Consider the following 18,439-nt stretch of genomic DNA (forward strand, 5'->3'; position numbering starts at 1 on the left):
TGAATTGTGCAAGACTGTTGAATCACAGATCTGTACTTCTGAAACAAATAACACAACATATTTTAAGAAAAGAGAAAAAGAAGATAATAGCAGGAGAGGAAGAATGAAGGGGAGTAAGTCAGAGGGGGAGACGAACCATGAGAGATGATGGACTCTGAAAAACAAACTGAGGGTTCTAGAGGGGAGGAGGGTAGGGGGATGGGTTAGCCTGGTGATGGGTATTAAAGAGGGCACATTCTGCATGGAGCACTGGGTGTTATGCACAAACAATGAATCATGGAACACTACATCAAGAACAAATGATGTAATATATGGTGATTAACATAACAATAAAAAATTTAGAAAAAAAAGGAAGGAAATCACAACACAGAAACAGAAACTAAAAAACAACCAAATGGAAATTCTGAAATTGCAAAGTACAATAACCACAATGAAAAATTCGTTACATGGGTCAAAAGCAAATTTGACAATGCAGAAGAAACAATCAATGAATTTGAAGACAGAGCAATAGAAATTATCCAATCTGGAGAACAGGGAAGAAAGCAGTGGAGAAGCAGGCCCCAGCAGACAGTGTCAGAAGTACAAGCAGGCAGAACAAACAGTAATCTAAACCTCACACGTAACACTGGGTCAAGTATACTGTCAAGTAATCAAGTTTTTTAAAAAGTAACGTAAACCTGAGCTGAAGGATTTCTCAACTCTAAGCCTCTTATTCATTTGCTAAATGGGGATGGTCCTATTTATTAATAGTACCTACGCCTCAAAGAAATGACGAGAGGATAAAATTAGTTAGAACAGGTAAAGCACTCCCTAGCACACTGTGAACATAATAATTGTGGGCTGCAATCAGTATCATCATCATACACGTTTTGCTAGGGAAGGAAATCATGGCTGGCCCTGGCCCAGAAAGTTCCTCGGGAAACTTTCCTACCTAGAGGGACATTCCCTACGGGCAGCGGGGAAGAAGGAGAATAAATCCTAACTGCTACTGGAGAAAAATAATACAGCTATCAGTTCTTTGACATTTATTACTTTGACAAAATCTTCTAGTTACTTCATAATTATACAATTACTTCTACATTTGTAACTATACTTGATTTTTTAAGCATTTGTTCTTTTTTAAGATCTTCAAAAGTTTCCACCTGAGTGTGAAATTCTAGGGAAACTTGTTTTCTATGTACATAGATTCATAACTACATCTAGAAGTAACTTGAACTTTTGTATCCTAATAAGCCCTCTTGCAACGTTTCGGGGCTAGGAGTGGGGCAGCCATCATCAGAATGAAGATGTGATTCAAATAATATCAGAAATAAGAGTTATCGAAACCTAATACAGGTTTTGCCGAACCAAGGTAACTGGCCAGCCGGCTACGCTGACCAGAGGGGAATGACCAAGTTTGACCTGAGGAGACTTCACTTCCCATCAGCATATTTATTTCTTTTCCTTTTGGGTTTTGTTTTGTTTGTTTTGGTTTTGGTTTTTACTCACTCTGTTTTTGGAACCGCTTTTCGCAGCCAGAAGAAATCAGACTGTGCTAAGTACTTGCGGGTCTGCAGGACATTGCCAAAGTAGTCGAATTCTGAAAACTTGATCTAAATAAAACAAACCACAACCATCATTGTTCCAAGTGCAGATAAAAGAGGGCCCTGAAAAAAGTCTTCAGCACACAAATGAGCAACCAATGGAGAAGCTACACTCCTCAGGACACCTCTCAGCCATCACCAGTTAACCCAGTATCCACAGAGCCATGAAATTTAATCTCCGTGATTTTTCTTTTAAAAGAAAAAGCCCCCAAATCGATATGATTATTTCTGGATCACAGTAAAAAACAAGAGATGCTGCAGTAATTTATGATGCATTTCATTCACTTTGTAATTGAAAAATCTACTTTAAACTTTATAGGACATATCCTCTTAGGTTTGAAATTTCCTGGCTCACATGAGTCCTTGATCTTTTCTAAAATGTGTCGTCTATTTATTTGTCACATAGGTTCTCCTAATAACATTCAGTTTAGTCAGCTAAAACCTCATTTAGCTTATAGATGATGATTTAGTCAAATGTTAAAATCCAATTTACTGTAATCAGCATTTGTTCATGAAGGGAAAACAATGAAAGTGATTCAGAGACTTATTTTCCCCGCTCAACACAATGGAGTCACTAGAATCATTTCATTATTAACAGAATTTGTCTATTACCACTCAAAAAATTCTCTGGTCTCTAAAAATTAATGGAATTACAGAGGCGAATCGTAGATTACAGCTTGCATAGAAAAACAGGAAGTTGATGCGTCACAACAATTTGTGTATTAAAATAGGGAAACAGACATAAATGATTCCTGAGTTCCTTTTCTTTTTTTGGAAGGAGAATGGCAAACGGTTTGAATTCTCTAGGCATTCTATCTACAAAACTAGCCGTACTTAACCTAAATATTGCAAACAATATCTGTGTAACAGTAAAAGCAATGGGATGAAGTGATGGCTAATTCTTTGGTTTGAAAATATACTACTGGGGTGCCTGGGTGGCTCAGTCATTAAGCGTCTGCCTCGGGCTCAGGTCATGATCTCAGGGTCCTGGGATTGGTCCTGCATCGGGCTCTCTGCTCAGCGGGGAGTCTGCTTCTCCCTCTCACTCTCCCTCTGTGCTCTCAAATAAATAAATAAAAATCTTTAAAAATATATACTACCGTGGCAAATAAAATAAGAAAAATACATGTTTGAATAAGCAAATAACCAAGAGGAATCAAAATCTTACTACCTGTAATTTTTTTGTAAAGTTAAACCATACTCTTTTAAAAGCAAAATTTAAAATATAGCAAATGCATGTATGTGAAACCCACAGGTCTTACATTATAAATATGAATACACACATACAACTTGATGGCTATAGATTTGACAGTCATCTACATCTGGCTCATGTTTAGCTCTTCCCTAACGTATGATTGATACTCATTATAAAAATATCTATGGAGTAACTTTTGTTAATAATTCATCTTGATGTTTCCAGGGGATCAGGCCAAAATATAAAGGAAGGAGGAAAAATAACTAAAGGCACAGGGAGAAAAGCAGGAATGCAAGTATCAATTCCTGGCATCTTTGGTGTTCTACCTGACCAACCAGTTATAAAGATCTGACTTTAAGTTGCCCCTCCTTCAAGCCTCTTAGAGAGGTGGCTGATAAACAAATTGTGGTATAGTTCCATAATGGAAAATAATACAGCAGATTAAAAGAATGGTATGTACACATGAACATGAAATAATCTCAAAAGCAATGCTGAGTGAATAAGGCAAATTTTATGTATGAGCGAATTTAAAGTTTTAAATCATGTAAAATGATACTGTATGTTGTTTATGGATACATACCTATATAGCAAAAGCATAAAGAAATACATGGGAATAATAAACACTGAATTCCAGATAGTATTTATATCTAGGGAAGGAGGTAGGCAGGAAGAAAAAACATTATTAGGTCAAGGTGGATTACAAAAAGAATTTCCAGTTTATCCTACTCATTTCAAATGCGTATGTGCATTATAAAGCTAATACAGCAATGTTTAACATTTGTTAAAGCTAGAGGTGTTCAAAATAGGACTTTATATATTTTCCAGTGTTTGAGATGCTTCAAAATAAAATCCTACAATTGATTGTATTTAAAAATAGAAGTTTATACTCAACCTCAGAAGAAAGAGGGTAAGCTCCTTGTTTTAGCAAGCAGCCTTAACTAACATCCTAATGCATTCCTGGGTCATATAGTTAAAAGATGTGTCCACTGTTCAACCCTTAGCCTTTTTTTAGCTTTTGTTCCCAAGACAGCTCTGACAGAACCTTTAGAATATGAGTGTAACTGATGAAAAATTCAGATACGCTTTTGGGTTCACAACACTTTCTGGGACATTCTCTCAAGGGAATTCCCTTCAAAAACATTAACTTTTCTTTTTGGTAATATCAGTGGGGTCAGTTGTTGCTTTTGGAAGAGTCTGCTAATTGTGATACTTCCCTGTTCCATTTGGAAAAAAAAAACTTGATATTCAGGTTGTTTTATAGACATTAAATGGAAAACCACCCAAAAATTTCCTTAAAAAGAAAAGTTCCGAGTAAAAAAAAAAAAAAATACTTTAAATAAGATCCTATCATTGCCATAAAAATAATCATGGGGAGCAAAACTAAGAGCAAGTAATGACAATTTGCCAATGGCTTATCTCTATTTCGAAGGACAATTTTAAGATTGTTTTAATTATTACACAGAATATTTGCTATTTCTTAGCCTAATTTAATAGATCTATTCCATTTACTTAATGGAAATCATAGGTAACAGGGGACAAAATTTTACCTTTTCCTGTGACATGGGTTAAGTGTTCGGGGGTAGGGAAGGGCCAGCCCCTGTTATTCCCAAATGATAGATGAGGAAAAGAGCTGAAGAGATTATGGAACTTGGCAAAGCCATACAGTTCAAATCATGAGGCTCCTAACTTCAATGTTCCTTTCATTGGTCCTAATAAGAAAAACGGTGAATGGACAGAAACAGTACAGGGAAAGAGGAAGCAAAGGTAAGAATTTGGGAGGAGAAGCAGTGATTAAATAAGCGATGGTAGTTTACTTAACATCGTATAGCTGTTAAAATAATGCTAATTAGGCTAGGGAAGTCAAGGCCAAAACAACAGGTTAATGGTAAAGGTCAATATACAAAATTATATACAGCATTAATTTCAGCAATACCAAAATTGAAAGACAAGATAACATGGTGAAACAGAAGTATGTATTATTATGTTCCAGTACCAATATTATGGGGGCTTTTTCATGCCTTTTCTCTATTTCCCAAATTTTCCACCATGTGATAATACTTTGATAAGTGCAAATATTTCAACAGGCCCTTGTTTTTCCTTTGAAGGAAAAACAACGATGAAACCCAGGTACCACTGGGAAAGTTCCATTTGTGGAGATAGCAACGAGAACAAATGTACATGAGTAGTTGAAAACCACCTGTAATCTTCAAAAAACAAAATGTTTAAACTGTGCAAGGGACAATAATTGGCTCGAAAGCCTCTTGTCCTATCCATTACTGGTGAAAATGTAGGTCAAGCTGATAATGACTTTCAATCACTTACATCTCCTGACTTTTCAATTGGGTGATCTTTGGGAAACTCATTGGGGCTCTCGTGTCATGTCCTAGGAATAGCCGTCCAGATCCTAAAATTCAGGGGAATCTGAATTTCTCTTCCTGGAAATCCTATCCAGCATACCATGCATCAAGTGTCACAGACTAAAGGTATAAAGGGATAAAGCTGTTACCACCCCTCAAAGCTGAGGAACGGAACAAGGAAATGTGTTCAGCTTCTCCGTAGGGTAAGTACATGTTGATAAAACACTACATGAGCCAATAGGACAAAGAGATTCTAGAACACTTAAGTTAAATCCATTTAAAGATGGTCAGAGATATATCTGAGTATCTGTAAGAAAGATTTTATGTTAGGCACTCATAGAATTTTCTAAAAACAAAACGGAATTCAGATTTTATAATTATGTTTTCCCTTATTTATAGCAAATACGTAGGACTGCTACATTTAGACAGCTTTGTCCATAAGTATTCTGTGTGTGTACATATATACATACCTGGATAGAGACAATGTTCAAACTGTTTAACAACTTACATATATGGTACACTGTGAATGATGCAGTTCCCACAAGCAGCCACTTAAGGGTGACTCTGAGGAGCGCCAGCTGGCACACCACCAAGGAACCAGATGCCCTGTAGCCACCACTGGGGGTGAGGGGACAATTTGGTCTGCTCTTGCAAAGGGAACACTCAAGATGGAGGCCAGCGTGCGGGAGTTATGGAAGACTAGCTGGAAGGCTGGTAGGTACAAGGGCACTCCCCTCCAGTGCCCACTTTTGGCTCTTCTGGGCCATGGTGGCCAGAGATAACTTGGTTGAACTTAGGACAATGTTTTATTTTGTTTCTTTACCTATCGTACAGAATTACTTCAATATTTTAGCAACCTGTTTTTCTGGAACATGTCACCTAAACATCACCTCACTCTTGCACAGTGGCAGTACCACTCTCTGTCACTGATACACACACACACACACGCCCATTCCACTGGCTAGAGCAGACCAAGATCCACTCCAGAGAATATTATGCAGGTTCACACATCTGTATATCTCTATTTGCATATTGATGTGTTTATCACTCACCAGAAACATTGATCTTCTCTGAAAAAGTACCCAGATCCAATTCTCCTAAGTAAATAGAGGCCAGCTGGGACTCTGACTTCAGCCCTTACTCCAATTCTCCACTGGTTTTCACAAGAATGAGTGAAATACCGAGTGGGGCCAATTACTTACCTACTGTCTCTCAGCTACATGCCCACCCTTCTACTCTGTTCTAGAACAATGGGGCAGGAAATCTGAAAACTTTATTTCCCAGGCCCGAGTGCCAGTTGGCTTCCTGCCAACAGGAGGCACTGGGTGAAATCAGCAGGTGGCAGGAAGGGAAAGGATGCTGTGTTTGTTCTCTCTCCTCTTTCTTCTGACAATGATGCTGTAAGAATCTTCAGCCCCTCTTCCTATTAAATCTCCTCTCTTTGAAATACCTACTGTGGTTCTGGCTTTCCTGACTAATACAGCAACCTTTCCACAACTGGCATCAACTTGCTCTTGAGTCTATCTTCATGAAGGATCCATGAAGGCATACTCTGTAAGGCTAATTTGAAAATGGACCGACGCCTATGTGTTTAAAGCTAACCAGTAGGTTCTCCCCGCATGCTACCAGGGGTTCACACAAAGGGCATCTCCTCTCTTCCTGCTCTTTTCAAAGACTAAAGTAAGACTGTTGTTCAGAAATACTTGGCTGGGCATCTCGGTTTACCTAGTCAATCTCAGAGGGGGGAAATTTTTTTTTCCTCGAATTTTTTTTTAAGATTTTTTATTTATTTATTCATGACAGACAGAAAGAGAGAGAGAGGCAGAGGGAGAAGCAGGCTCCCCGCTGAGCAGGGAGCCTGATGCAGGACTCGATTCCAGGACCCCGGGATCACGACCTGAGCTGAAGGCAGACGCTTAACCATCTTGAGCCACCCAGGCGCCCTTTTCTCGAATTCTTTACATTTGCCTCGAAGTTCTTTTCCATTTGCTCTTATCTCCACATAAGCCCAGCTTCAGTCTTCAGCCTTTCTCCTTGACCTTCATCTGATCCGTTACCTAATCTCTATCCTCTTTCCTTTGCGTTTCTGCCTGATGAAGCATATCTTTGCTTGCGTCAAAGAAAGTAAGCTGTTTTTCATTTCTAACAGCCTCTCAAGCTCAGAGCTTGTATTACCAGAAATTTCTCACAGACCCTATAGTAGTCCTTATCTACGTGTTTCTCAAAACTGAAAACACAGCCGTATTGTATACCGGTAATACTCTAGTCCTACTGCTATTCACCGTGGCGACACCATTACTGTCTATCACATCAAGCATCCTTTCCCTATATTCAGGTTGGGTTTTATTCATTTTTTTTTCTATCCATTTCTGAACACAAATGTATTTTGATTTCAGTATTTGGATGTTTTTTCACCGTCTCTTTTTTTAAACTGTTAGAAACTCTTTGGTGCATCTGGGTCTACTCTGGCTATGAGTCAGACAAAAGCTGTTTCTTGACAAAAGTGCTTAAAAATCTTGGTGTGTAATGGCTTCAGTTCAGACCCTGGAGAAACAAGGAAACCCACCTAATACTGCAGCCTGTCTGGCATCTGGTTTCTCTTCACAAAAGATACTGCATTAAGCGAGTACTCACATTTTTGGGTACTTGCTTTAGACAAGAGCAGACTGTCAACAAAACCTGATCAGTTGAATATTGTGAGTGAGCCCTGAACACTATCTTATTTGATTAAAGCTTGAGACTGTTCCATCTGCATAGCCTTTTAAATCAATTTGAGGCACCTGGATCGTGCATAGGTCAATTCATAATGACTTTTCCACACCAAAATAATCTCTTACGTACAAATTGAAGATGCCATAACTAACACTTAGATTGTGCTTACTGCGTGCCTGGGTCCGTTTTAAATATGCTAAATATGTTAACTTATCTGATCTCCACAGCAGCCCTGTAAGGGAGGGGTTATTATTCTCAACTCCATTCTAATATGAGGAATCTGAGGCACAGAGACACTATATAATCTACCCTAGGTCACATGGCTAGTAAATGGCAGACTAGGGATATAACTCCAGGCACCTTGATTCCAGGCCCTGTGCTCATAACCACTACACCAAAATACCTCTCACACCTTTTCTCATCTGCATCCTTGACTTGGAATAATTGCCCAGCTCATCCAGGCTCTCCTTCTAAGGCATTTTGTGCCCCAGTGATGCTCTTCTCAGCAGCGATGGTTCTCATACTGATCCACAAAGTAACAGCTAGCACTTATAAGGAACCTACTTATGTGCCAGAACATTATGTTAGGTGCTTTCACATTTATATACTCTTATTTAATCTGCCCAACAATACCAAGTCTTGGTTATTATTATTTCCAGTACCGAGTGTTGAAGAAGGTCGTCAAAGACTTGACTACAACTTGACCTGTGAGCTGGGCCTGGGCAGTCCGAGGCTCCCCATGCCCTATACCCAGGAATGTGGGTTCTGCTTACCTTTCCCGCTCCCAGGGGCTGCTCCGAGGACACAGCCTGGAGATAGGGATGTGGTGTGGGGAACACCTGCACAGTATACATGACTGAACCTAGTTATGGCCTCTATATAAACTTTTAAAATCTGGCCAGCAGGTGCAGGGATCCACTCGTCTTGCTGCCCTTGTGTGTAAGCTCCCTTGGCTTATGAAACCTACCACCTACCAACCTGGAGGGGCCTGCCTCCTTCTTCAGTCTCTCCCAGCCTTCTAAGTACCAGGGCCAGTTTCAGATTACCCCCAGGAAGCTCCTGAGGAGCTTGTAAACCAATACCCAACAACCAAAGGGAAGCTAACTGAACCTCACAAGATCAAACGACTAGTAAGTGGAAAAGGCAGAAGCGCTCCAAGGTCTGTGCTCTTAACCACTTGACAATATGACCTCCCTCTTTTCTTCTCCCCTCCCAACCAGCTCTGGGAAAGCAGCTCCCACCAATTCTTTAAACTCACCAGTCTTCCTCTGGGGCAGGTGCCTGAGAAGGACCTTGCAGAACCCCTGCTCTGATTATAGGCAGAGCTTTCTGGGCCTGGATTTCAGTCCTGGCTCTGACACTATGTAGGACACTGAGGAAATCACTTAACATCTTTGAGTCTCTACGTCCTTTTCTGCAAAATGGGGATAAACGCCATCTACTTCACAGGCTTACTCTGGAGGTTACAATATAATGTACATATGTATCAAGTGCGTCAGTATTTTTAATTATCATAATAATACTGAGATTTTTCCGCAACAAAACAATGTACAAGATGGGTTGAAGCATATTATTCTCCTGCAGAGCAGCCAGAGAAATACTTTGGAAGGCCATATCTTGGGACCAGTGGAGAAACTTTATAACGAAAGCGTTCTCTCACTTTTGAATAATCCTATAAAATTCTGATGTTCATCTACAAATCTAGGACTGCTTTTACTTATGTGACTTGTCAAACCACAATCTCAGGAAAGACCTACATCTCAGAGCCTTACTTACTACACTCTAGAAAACTACTTTTTCAAGAAAACGTAGTGAATGGTAAAAACAGGGGGTTTTGTGAGGAAGAAAAGTTCTTTATCACAACGTAGGAAAGGAAGTAACAGTGGTTATGATTAGAAAGGCCTGTAATGAATGTATCTACTGGAAAATGCATGTCCCAAAATATCAGAATACAAAAGAGTTATTACTATTCCTCCATCAGTAACTTACTGCAAATATACAGTCCAACTCATAGTAAATTATAGAGTCATATGTATGTGCACTTAATCTGCCAAAACACTCATAAAGTTTAATGAAGTTAACTCCCAACCGGCAGATTTATTACTAATCATTTAGTATGAATGAAGCACATAAAGAATGTTTAACAAACATAATGTGTTTTTCATTAGAACATGGCCACTAATTGTAAAATACTCAATTTGCTCAATTCTTTCCCTTATGATCAAATCAGACCGAATCCAGGTCCATGTGCTTTATGGTACCCACTCAGCTATGCATTCTTTCTGAGACTTCCTTTATTTTGAATCTGCTCTAAATCTTGTGATACGCCTGGCATATTGAGGTTCCTATCTAGCCAAGGGATGAATCAAAAGTTGGTGCCTTCTGGCACTACTCGGTTTAAGTGCTTGGACTTGGGTTAGTTGAAAGGCATGAGGCCAGTAAAAGTTGCCAAAAAACAAAAATACAGTATATTTAGCACTTACTGCCTTGAGGTCTTCATTAACATAAGTATCATTCATTATAAACTCAGGATAGCCAACTTTTGCCAAAACAGCTCTCGCCTATAAAAAGGAAAGAGAAAAACGAGGTCAGAGTTTCAGCACTTAAACCATTAATAATCACACAATGTAGGACGCAATGTTCATCTGAAAACTCTTTTTATTGAGTGCCTAGTAAATGCAACCTACTGTGAAATGCAAAAAAAAAAAATTAATTTAGTCCCTGCCCTCAATATATTAACAATATAGTGAATGCACAAACAAATATAGTAAAGATAAACAAAATAAAGGTTTCAAGACAATATTGTTATCAAATTCCAGAGCAGAGACTAATGCCTCATGAAGAAAATGCTTAACGTAGGTGACCAAACCAAGTCTTCGAGAATGGGTGGGATTTCAAAATGCAGAGGTGAGAGGAAGGGCATTGCAGGAGAGCACAAGGACAAAGACAGGGAGCCAGAAAGGAAGGACATCACACAGAGAGGAGCAGCACTAGGAGGGGAGAGCAGTAGACAATCCGTAGGAAAACTGGTTTGGGCCAGTTCACAGGGATTCCTAAATGCCATGCGAAGAGTCTGTATTTTCTTTCACAGATAGGAGAGAACAAAATGTTTTTAGCAGGAGTAAAATGAGATGAGTCACCCTTCAGCAAGATTATCACGCAACACTGAGAGTGATGGCCGGAATGCTAGAAAGATTGGAAGTAGGGGGTCCAGACTAACTTAAGATGTGCTATAACTATCCTTTTGATAGACGGACTACTGACTCCCTGTGTTCTGTAGCATAAAGGGAATGGATGAAGGAAAAGTCACCTTAGGCACATACAAGGAGCTTGCACAGCAGGGACTGGCCAACTATGGCCCCTGGGCCAAATCTACTGTCCCCTCTCTTCCGCACACCACCTCCGGCTCTACAAACTTGTGCTGGAATACAGCCAAGACCACTCACTGACACGTAATCTGTGGCTGCTTGTGCACTACAAGGGGAGAGTTGAGTCGCTGGAACAGAAACCCTGTGGCCCACAAAACCTCCAACATTTACTACCTGGCCCTTTAGAGGAAAGATTTGCCAACTCTTGCTCCAGAGAAACTTTACAGTTCCATGTGAAAGTGTGTCTCTTTCCTCTCCCCAGATTCTGGGTTTCATAAAAACAAAAGAGGGGCTTACTCAAAGAGTAAGTACACGGTAAGGAGGATCTGCCCAGATCCCCCTGGGATCCCTAGCATCGCTTCTGTACAGCCTTCCCCAGCATCTAATGTTCTTTTTCTTTTCTAATGGCCAGCACTTCAGACACTTAGAAGGCCTGCCCTGGGGCTACTGGAGCCCCTTGCCTGCGTGAAACAGTTCCTGGGAGTTTCTCTACCTTCGGATCCCATCCCCACCCCAATCTACCCCAGGAGCCTTCAGCCAATGAGCGACTGTAGCAGGAGTCCAGAAGCTCCGCTCCTTTGCCTCCATTTAGGACAAACTGTGAGGTCTAATTTGCACTCCAGAAGTCCTGTGAATGATCAGACTGTCTGAGACTTCCCCTGAAGTCACACCCTTGCCTGTCCCTTACCCTTCCCTGGCTGGCCTCCCCCATACCCTTGCTGCTCTCTCTTGGGAACACTTGCTAAATAAATCCTAAATCACCTGCACATGCATCTTCATCTCCAGCTTTGCCTCCAGAAGACCCCACATAAGAGACCAGGCAACCCCAAACATGTTGGTTTTATTCCAGCACAGCAAAACCAAGGACCCCTGCACACACTGCTCTTGCAACGAGTTCTTTCCTTCAGTCCCTTTCAATTTTCCTCACCCAACAAATAAATGGAATAAGATAGTGCATTTCCTTATCTTCCTTGAGATAATTCAAATATTAAATATCAGCAGAAACCTGAAACTCAAGACTCAGAGAGGATTTTACAAGTGCCATAGGACACAGTCATAATGGGTTTTGCTGTTCCAGACTCAAATATAGCACAGACCAAATTCTACCTTCAAAACCCTGTGAGTTACACTCAAAGCCTGATGTGACCTAGATAGCAGATAATAACTAGCAGTTATGACTCTCCCTCAACACCAAACAATACCTATGTCTATAAGTTACCTTGTTTCAAGACCACTGTATCATTTCCCTCACTGTACTTAATTCCTCAGTGTATTTTATGAGCTCATCACAAGTCACACGTATAACATAGAGCAAATCAAGAGCTCCCAATAGTTACCCCCCAAAATGAAGAAATGTATAAGCTGAGTCATCCACAATCGTTTTTCCAAACACTGGTCTTTCTGGAGCATGCTGATGAATTATTCATTGTTTTTCAAACCTCACGTTCTGGGACCCCCACGGCACGATGGAGCTTCACAGAATATATTACCATCTACACTGTACATGCGGGTCACTGAATCCTCTTTATTATTTATTTAGCAATACCTTGACTTGAACAGAGTCATCAGAGAGATACAAAGAATCCCTAAATTCATCTCCCAAGGACACATAGAGAGAATAAGGTAATAATACTAGTAGCAACATTGCCAACCTCGGGACACCGTGCTCTTCTTCCCCAAATGTACGCCTCCATTCAAACTCAGACTCAAATGTCCTTCTGTCAGTCTGTTGTCAATTCCACGTCAGCCCAACCCACGCCACTCTATTTTCTTCCCTGAGAAGCTTCAGAATCCCATCTCCAGAAATCCTATGGGGCATGGCTCCAGGTCAGCATCTGCCAGTGAGAAGCACTCAGAGGAGACTGGAAAGGTAGACGAGGAGACACCATTTCTTCACTTGCCATTGGCAGCTATGGGCAGACACAGAGGCACTTGCAGACAGCAGACAGAGCACTCTGCCCGCGGCCTCCAGGCAGTCTCCTGAGGAGACCCCTTCTGTGTGTGGGCAGTACTTCACTGGGAGATGGGGCCCTTCACTCACCGGCCCTCCCAAAGATTGCATAAGCCCCCAGTTGCCCGTATTAAACAGCTTCCTGCTTGATATACTTAGACGGACACTCACTTTCCTGCATGAAGGTTGATACACCCTTTAAGGCAAAGAGTGATCACGTCACTTTTTAACTTCTCATGAACGAGATGAATGAAGCACCAACAATCTGATGGCTTGCTGAAAGGTTAAAGTATTGGTGAGAGAGGTCTGCAATCAATTACCGCCTGGGTTGGTTACATGGACAAGAAGGAAAGGCAAGTCCCAGGGCAAATACTGAGAGAAGAGCGGTATAAAGAGAAGGGACCGTATATCATGTTCTGCAAACAGTACTTCCTAGGCTGCTTGTGGCTGATCAGAAACGCCAGAGTTTTCTGTAACCACTGCATGCATTTCCATCCCTTACACAAACTTCTGGAAGGGGACTGCACATGACAGCCAAACCTCCTTCCTCAAGGGAAGAGGCTTGAGCCACTGCTGATCTTCACTACCTCTGTGACCTTGGGCAAAGTACTTACTTTTCTGAAGCAAATACTGCCTACTGTCTACGCAATATCCACTGTCCTTTCCTTCTCTTAGTATCAGACCCCAATTCTGCTCAGGATGACAATGGAGCAAACGAAAAATAGCTGCATCACCCGGCTTCCTTTCCAGCTAGGACTGGCTATGGAAGGAGATTCTGGCCAATGGCATAAAACAAATTCCCTGTTCCACTCCCAGGAATCCATTTTTTAAAAAGGACAGATTTGGGGGGCACCTGGGGTTGGCTCAGTCGGTTAAGCATCTGCCTTCAGCTCAGGTCATGATCCCAGGGTCCCGGGATCAAGCCCCGTGGTGTCAGGTTCCCTGCTCAGCGGGGAGTCTGCTTCTTCCTCTCCCCTTGCTCCTCCCCCTGCTTGTGCTCCCTCTCTGTCAAATAAGTACATAAAATCTTTTTAAAAATTTACTTCTAATACAAATACAATGAAAGAGAGAGTTGAAAGAAGTATTGGAATAATAAAGGAACTGGGAAAGGAAAAGTTGAATCACCTAGATCAAGCCTAAGCAAACCTCTTCTGTAAATGACCACTCAGTAAATATTCTCAGTTTTGCCAGCCATATGGTCATTAATCCAACCACTCACCTCTGCTGCTGTACGCAGGAAAGCAGCTGTAGATAACACATAAATGAATGGCTGTGTCTGTGTTCCAATAAAACTTTACTTACAGACACTAAAATCTGAATCTCATAACTTTTATGTATCATGATACATTCTTCTTTTGATTTCTTCAAACCATTTAAAAATGTTCAATCCATCCTTAGCTCGTGGGCCATACAAAAATAAGCAGCATGCCAAATACGGCCCAAGAGCCACAGTTTGCTGCGTTGATGTAGACAATTCAGTGAGAGGGGACTGTTCATTGAGTTGCCTCAACTGGTAGCACAGGGCCTAGTACACAGTAAGTGCTCAACAATGGTTGCCAAATTGATTCATGTGGAACAGTGTAGGGGAGTGAGCGTGTATGCGCATGTGCATGCATTTTTAGCTACTTTGTGTTTTTGTTTTGCTCTTTGCTATTACTAACATGTACATACAACAAATCTTAATTGCTTAGGAGTTTATTCCTTGCCCTAAAGTCTTAGGGCTAGAGCTCTAAAAAATTACAATTAATTCTATGGAGACAACAGAGAGTTCATAAAGTGAGGATTATTACATTGAGGGAGAGACACAGAGAGAGAATAACTACCACAAATAAACTCTAGAAAACAAGGAACATCGGAAATGTAAAACACAATGTGATTTAAACATTCAACTCACCCCTCCTTCCCAGCACTTTCCACAAGGTACACTACAACTTGATAGGGCTGGTGGCAGGCACAGAACCGAACATAATTCTGATTTGGCTGTGACATTGAAACAGTGTCTAATTTTTACACAGATGACCAAAGTGACTTAAAGACTGGTTACGATGACAGCTTTGCTCCTGATTTTTCAAAGCCACTTCGTATTAAGCTGATTGGCAGAAAGCAAGATGGAAAGCTCATTTGTTTTAATCCCCACTGACTTGGCTGTTTAGGAGAGTCAGGTAAATTCTCAAATGTCTTGCATGTATTACATCAAAGGGATCGTTTTAATCACTTAATTAAGCAGCTTTGTGTTTCCGCTACCTAGTTAAGTCTCTTGGCCTATTTTTTTTCTTTTTTATTAATTTAACCAACATAAGAAAAAAAGGAAACTGATGATCAATTGCCCTTCTACAAACAATTCATAGACGACTTTCGTAAGCTTGCAATGGCTTTGAAAGCTTCAGTCAGGCTTAACCACACTGAGGCCTCATTTTCTCTGATGAGTTCTGTAATAACTATTAAACATCAATCAAAATTCTGAGCCTTAAGCATATCTGAAGGTTCAGGAGACCGTACATGAATTACACTATCCTTCAAAACAATGGCAGTTTTCATAACACCAAACAAATGATTGACTAGTATAGATGCCTTGGCTGGAGATATTATCCTAAGCAGAGCTGATGGTATTGATGAAAATTAGCCCTGGGAAGCAGGCTTTAATATCCTCTGGGGCTATCTGGATCCCACAAATAATAACAATGCATTTATCTGAAAAATCAAATTTTATCTTCTCAGTAAGAATGGCACTGATTTATTAGGAATCGTGGAAAATTTTAATTCTGCAAATTGCTTTTGGGTGTGGTTCAGAGGCTCATGCATCATGCTGGGGTGGAGGATGAGTTAAGCGCCCCCATGAATCAGAAGGCTTTATAAGTGCAAGTCACAGTAGTGATTTTACAAGAGCTGGAAGACAGGAATGCTCAGATTTCAGTTCTTCCATCCTAAATCCTGCCTGAGTAATGCCCCAGTATAGCAGACAATCCCCATTTCTCGCCAAACACAGACAACATTCTAGGAAGCATTCCAAATCACAAACCAGTTCCATCCATCCCTCTTCCTTTCTTGGAAACACCAATTCCATGTATCTTGGAGACAGGCAGTTTTTCCAGTCTGAAAAAAGGAAACTACGTAGGCATGGGTAAGCTATAATTTAGCCAAACTGGCACTAAACCTTTCTCCGGTGTCTTTGTGATGGTCCCCTCCTCTCACTTGGATGAGCACTGCACCCAACAGAAGTAAAGAAAGAAACCAACATTTGGGTTTTCTTAGTAAATAAATGGAGCAGGGAACAGTAACAGAGTTAAGAACCCAAAACCATCCTATGATTGATCCATAAAACAATAATATCCCTCTCGGGGTAGGTAGGGGCATTATTACCTTAAAAACAGGGGCAAGTCTCATATACTCCCTTTAAAACTGGATCATATAATTTTTTAAAAATTGATGTCCTTCTGTACTTTCAGTCACATATCCTAAACTGCTCACAAACTTTTTGTAAACAGAACAGCTGCCAGACCTTCTCAAATGAAGATCCTAAGCCTCAATTAGCTAAATCCATTTGTCCAGACATAGCCAAAATGATAAAAGCCCAGAAGCTGGAACAATCCTATATTGTAGTTAGGCTTTTATATGGGCCAAAGTAAATGATATTTTTCTCTCTCTCCCCCGTATAGGGCTCTACTTCAGGTCAGCATACTATAGTCCACAGGCCAAAACCAGCCCACCACCTGCTTTTGCAAATAGTTTTCCTGGAACACAGTGAAGGGATCCAGAATATGCCACCATGGCCTAAGAATTATTTTGAACTGAAGGCATTTGAGAAACATCCGATGCAGGAAGAGGTTTTCTCTGAACCCCTCTTATTGAGGCCCAGGAGCAAGATGGCGGAGGAGTAGGAGACCTGGATTTCGTCTGGTCTCAGGAATTCAGCTGAATAGGGATCAAACCATTCTGAACACCTATGAACTCAAAACAACTCTCTGAACAGAGAAGCAACCACTTACTGGAAGGTAGGACGTGCAGAGAAGTGAACCCCTCTTATCTGCCTAAAAGCAGAGTCTTCTAGAAGAATTCCATTGTCATAAATCCCCTTCAAGGGAGGCTTCCTATACCAGAGGGAATGACTCCCATAGCCAGAAATGAGAAACTGCATAAACAGACCTTACTAAAACAAACTTTACTTTCCATTAGTTTCCTCCATATATTTCTCAGTCATTTCCTACCACTTACTGTCCCTTGAAATCCTAACCCACGCCCCTTGTTCAAATGGTATATAAGCCCTAAATTTTCAATGGGGTTTTGAGCTACATTTTGAGCTACATTTTCTGTAAGCTCCCACCTTCTTAAGGGAATAAACTTTGTCTTTTTCTCTTGCTAACCTGTCTTTTGTCAGCTGAGTTCACAGGCCCCCAAAGACTGGACCTCAAAGGGTAGAGGAAAAGTTTTTCCTTTACAACAGCCAAGCTTATTTGTTTACTTGTCTCTGTCCACTGTCATACTATAGCTGTGGAGTTGAGTAACCACAAAAGACACCACGGGACCTGCAAAGCCTAAAATATTTACTATTTGGCTCTTTGCAGAAGTATTTTGCCAACACCTCTTCAAGATAAAGTTTCCCAGATTTTTCAAAACTAATAGTAAAGACAGCAAGGAGAAAATAAGGGACAAAGTGTAAGTTTTTGGACAATTTCATCAAGATATAAATGTGACTCAACTTGCAATGCTTCATCTTTTGTTGAGGTAAATACCTGAATTTTAAAACAGAGCCAGCATAAAAATATTAACGTGAAGCAGGAAAAATCAAAGAAAAAATGCACATAAATTATTAAAAATCATTTTCAAATGTCAAGATTCAAAGAGCTTAGAAATGGCACAAGCAACATCTAGTCCCTAACACCTAACATATCTCAGGTAAATTTAATCAGCTCTTTAATCCTCCTTCAATTGTAAAATTACTTATTTAAATGGCAGGCAAATTGGAGATTAACTTAAATAAACATATCCTACTCTCTCAACAACAGTTCAATTGAGGGGGTATCGTGGTCATTCTTTCCATTAAGGTTTACCTTGGAAATAAACAATTCTTCACTAGGGTGAAAAATTTTTCAACCACCTCCCTCATACTGTGGGGGCAATGATCAAATGAGGTAACTTTGCAGAATTATTAAATTAGGCCAACGTGAATTGTCACAAAGTTTTTCTCCAAGAGAGGGATGCCATAGGGCCACTCCCCAGACGGCTGGTTCCTTCAACACTGTAGGCCTCTAGTTCAGGGCTTCTCACAAAGCTTT

The 18,439-nt window shown here is 40.6% G+C and overlaps 1 protein-coding gene across 1 annotated transcript in view; it reads right to left on the bottom strand.

Moving 5' to 3' along the window:
- Nucleotides 1-18,439, bottom strand: part of PHEX (phosphate regulating endopeptidase X-linked) — a 211,700-nt gene that overhangs the window by 71,569 nt on the left and 121,692 nt on the right. The window contains exons 13-14 of the mRNA XM_028122607.2: nt 10,331-10,408; nt 1,489-1,592 (exon numbers count right to left, since the gene is read on the bottom strand). Coding sequence (XP_027978408.2) covers nt 1,489-1,592; nt 10,331-10,408 — 182 coding nt within the window. The remainder of the gene's footprint in view (nt 1-1,488; nt 1,593-10,330; nt 10,409-18,439) is intronic.

Source organism: Eumetopias jubatus, unplaced genomic scaffold (assembly GCF_037043125.1).
Source record: "Eumetopias jubatus isolate StellerSeaLion01/CBP00866 unplaced genomic scaffold, mEumJub1_p1.0 scaffold_11, whole genome shotgun sequence".
Lineage (NCBI taxonomy): Eukaryota > Metazoa > Chordata > Mammalia > Carnivora > Otariidae > Eumetopias > Eumetopias jubatus.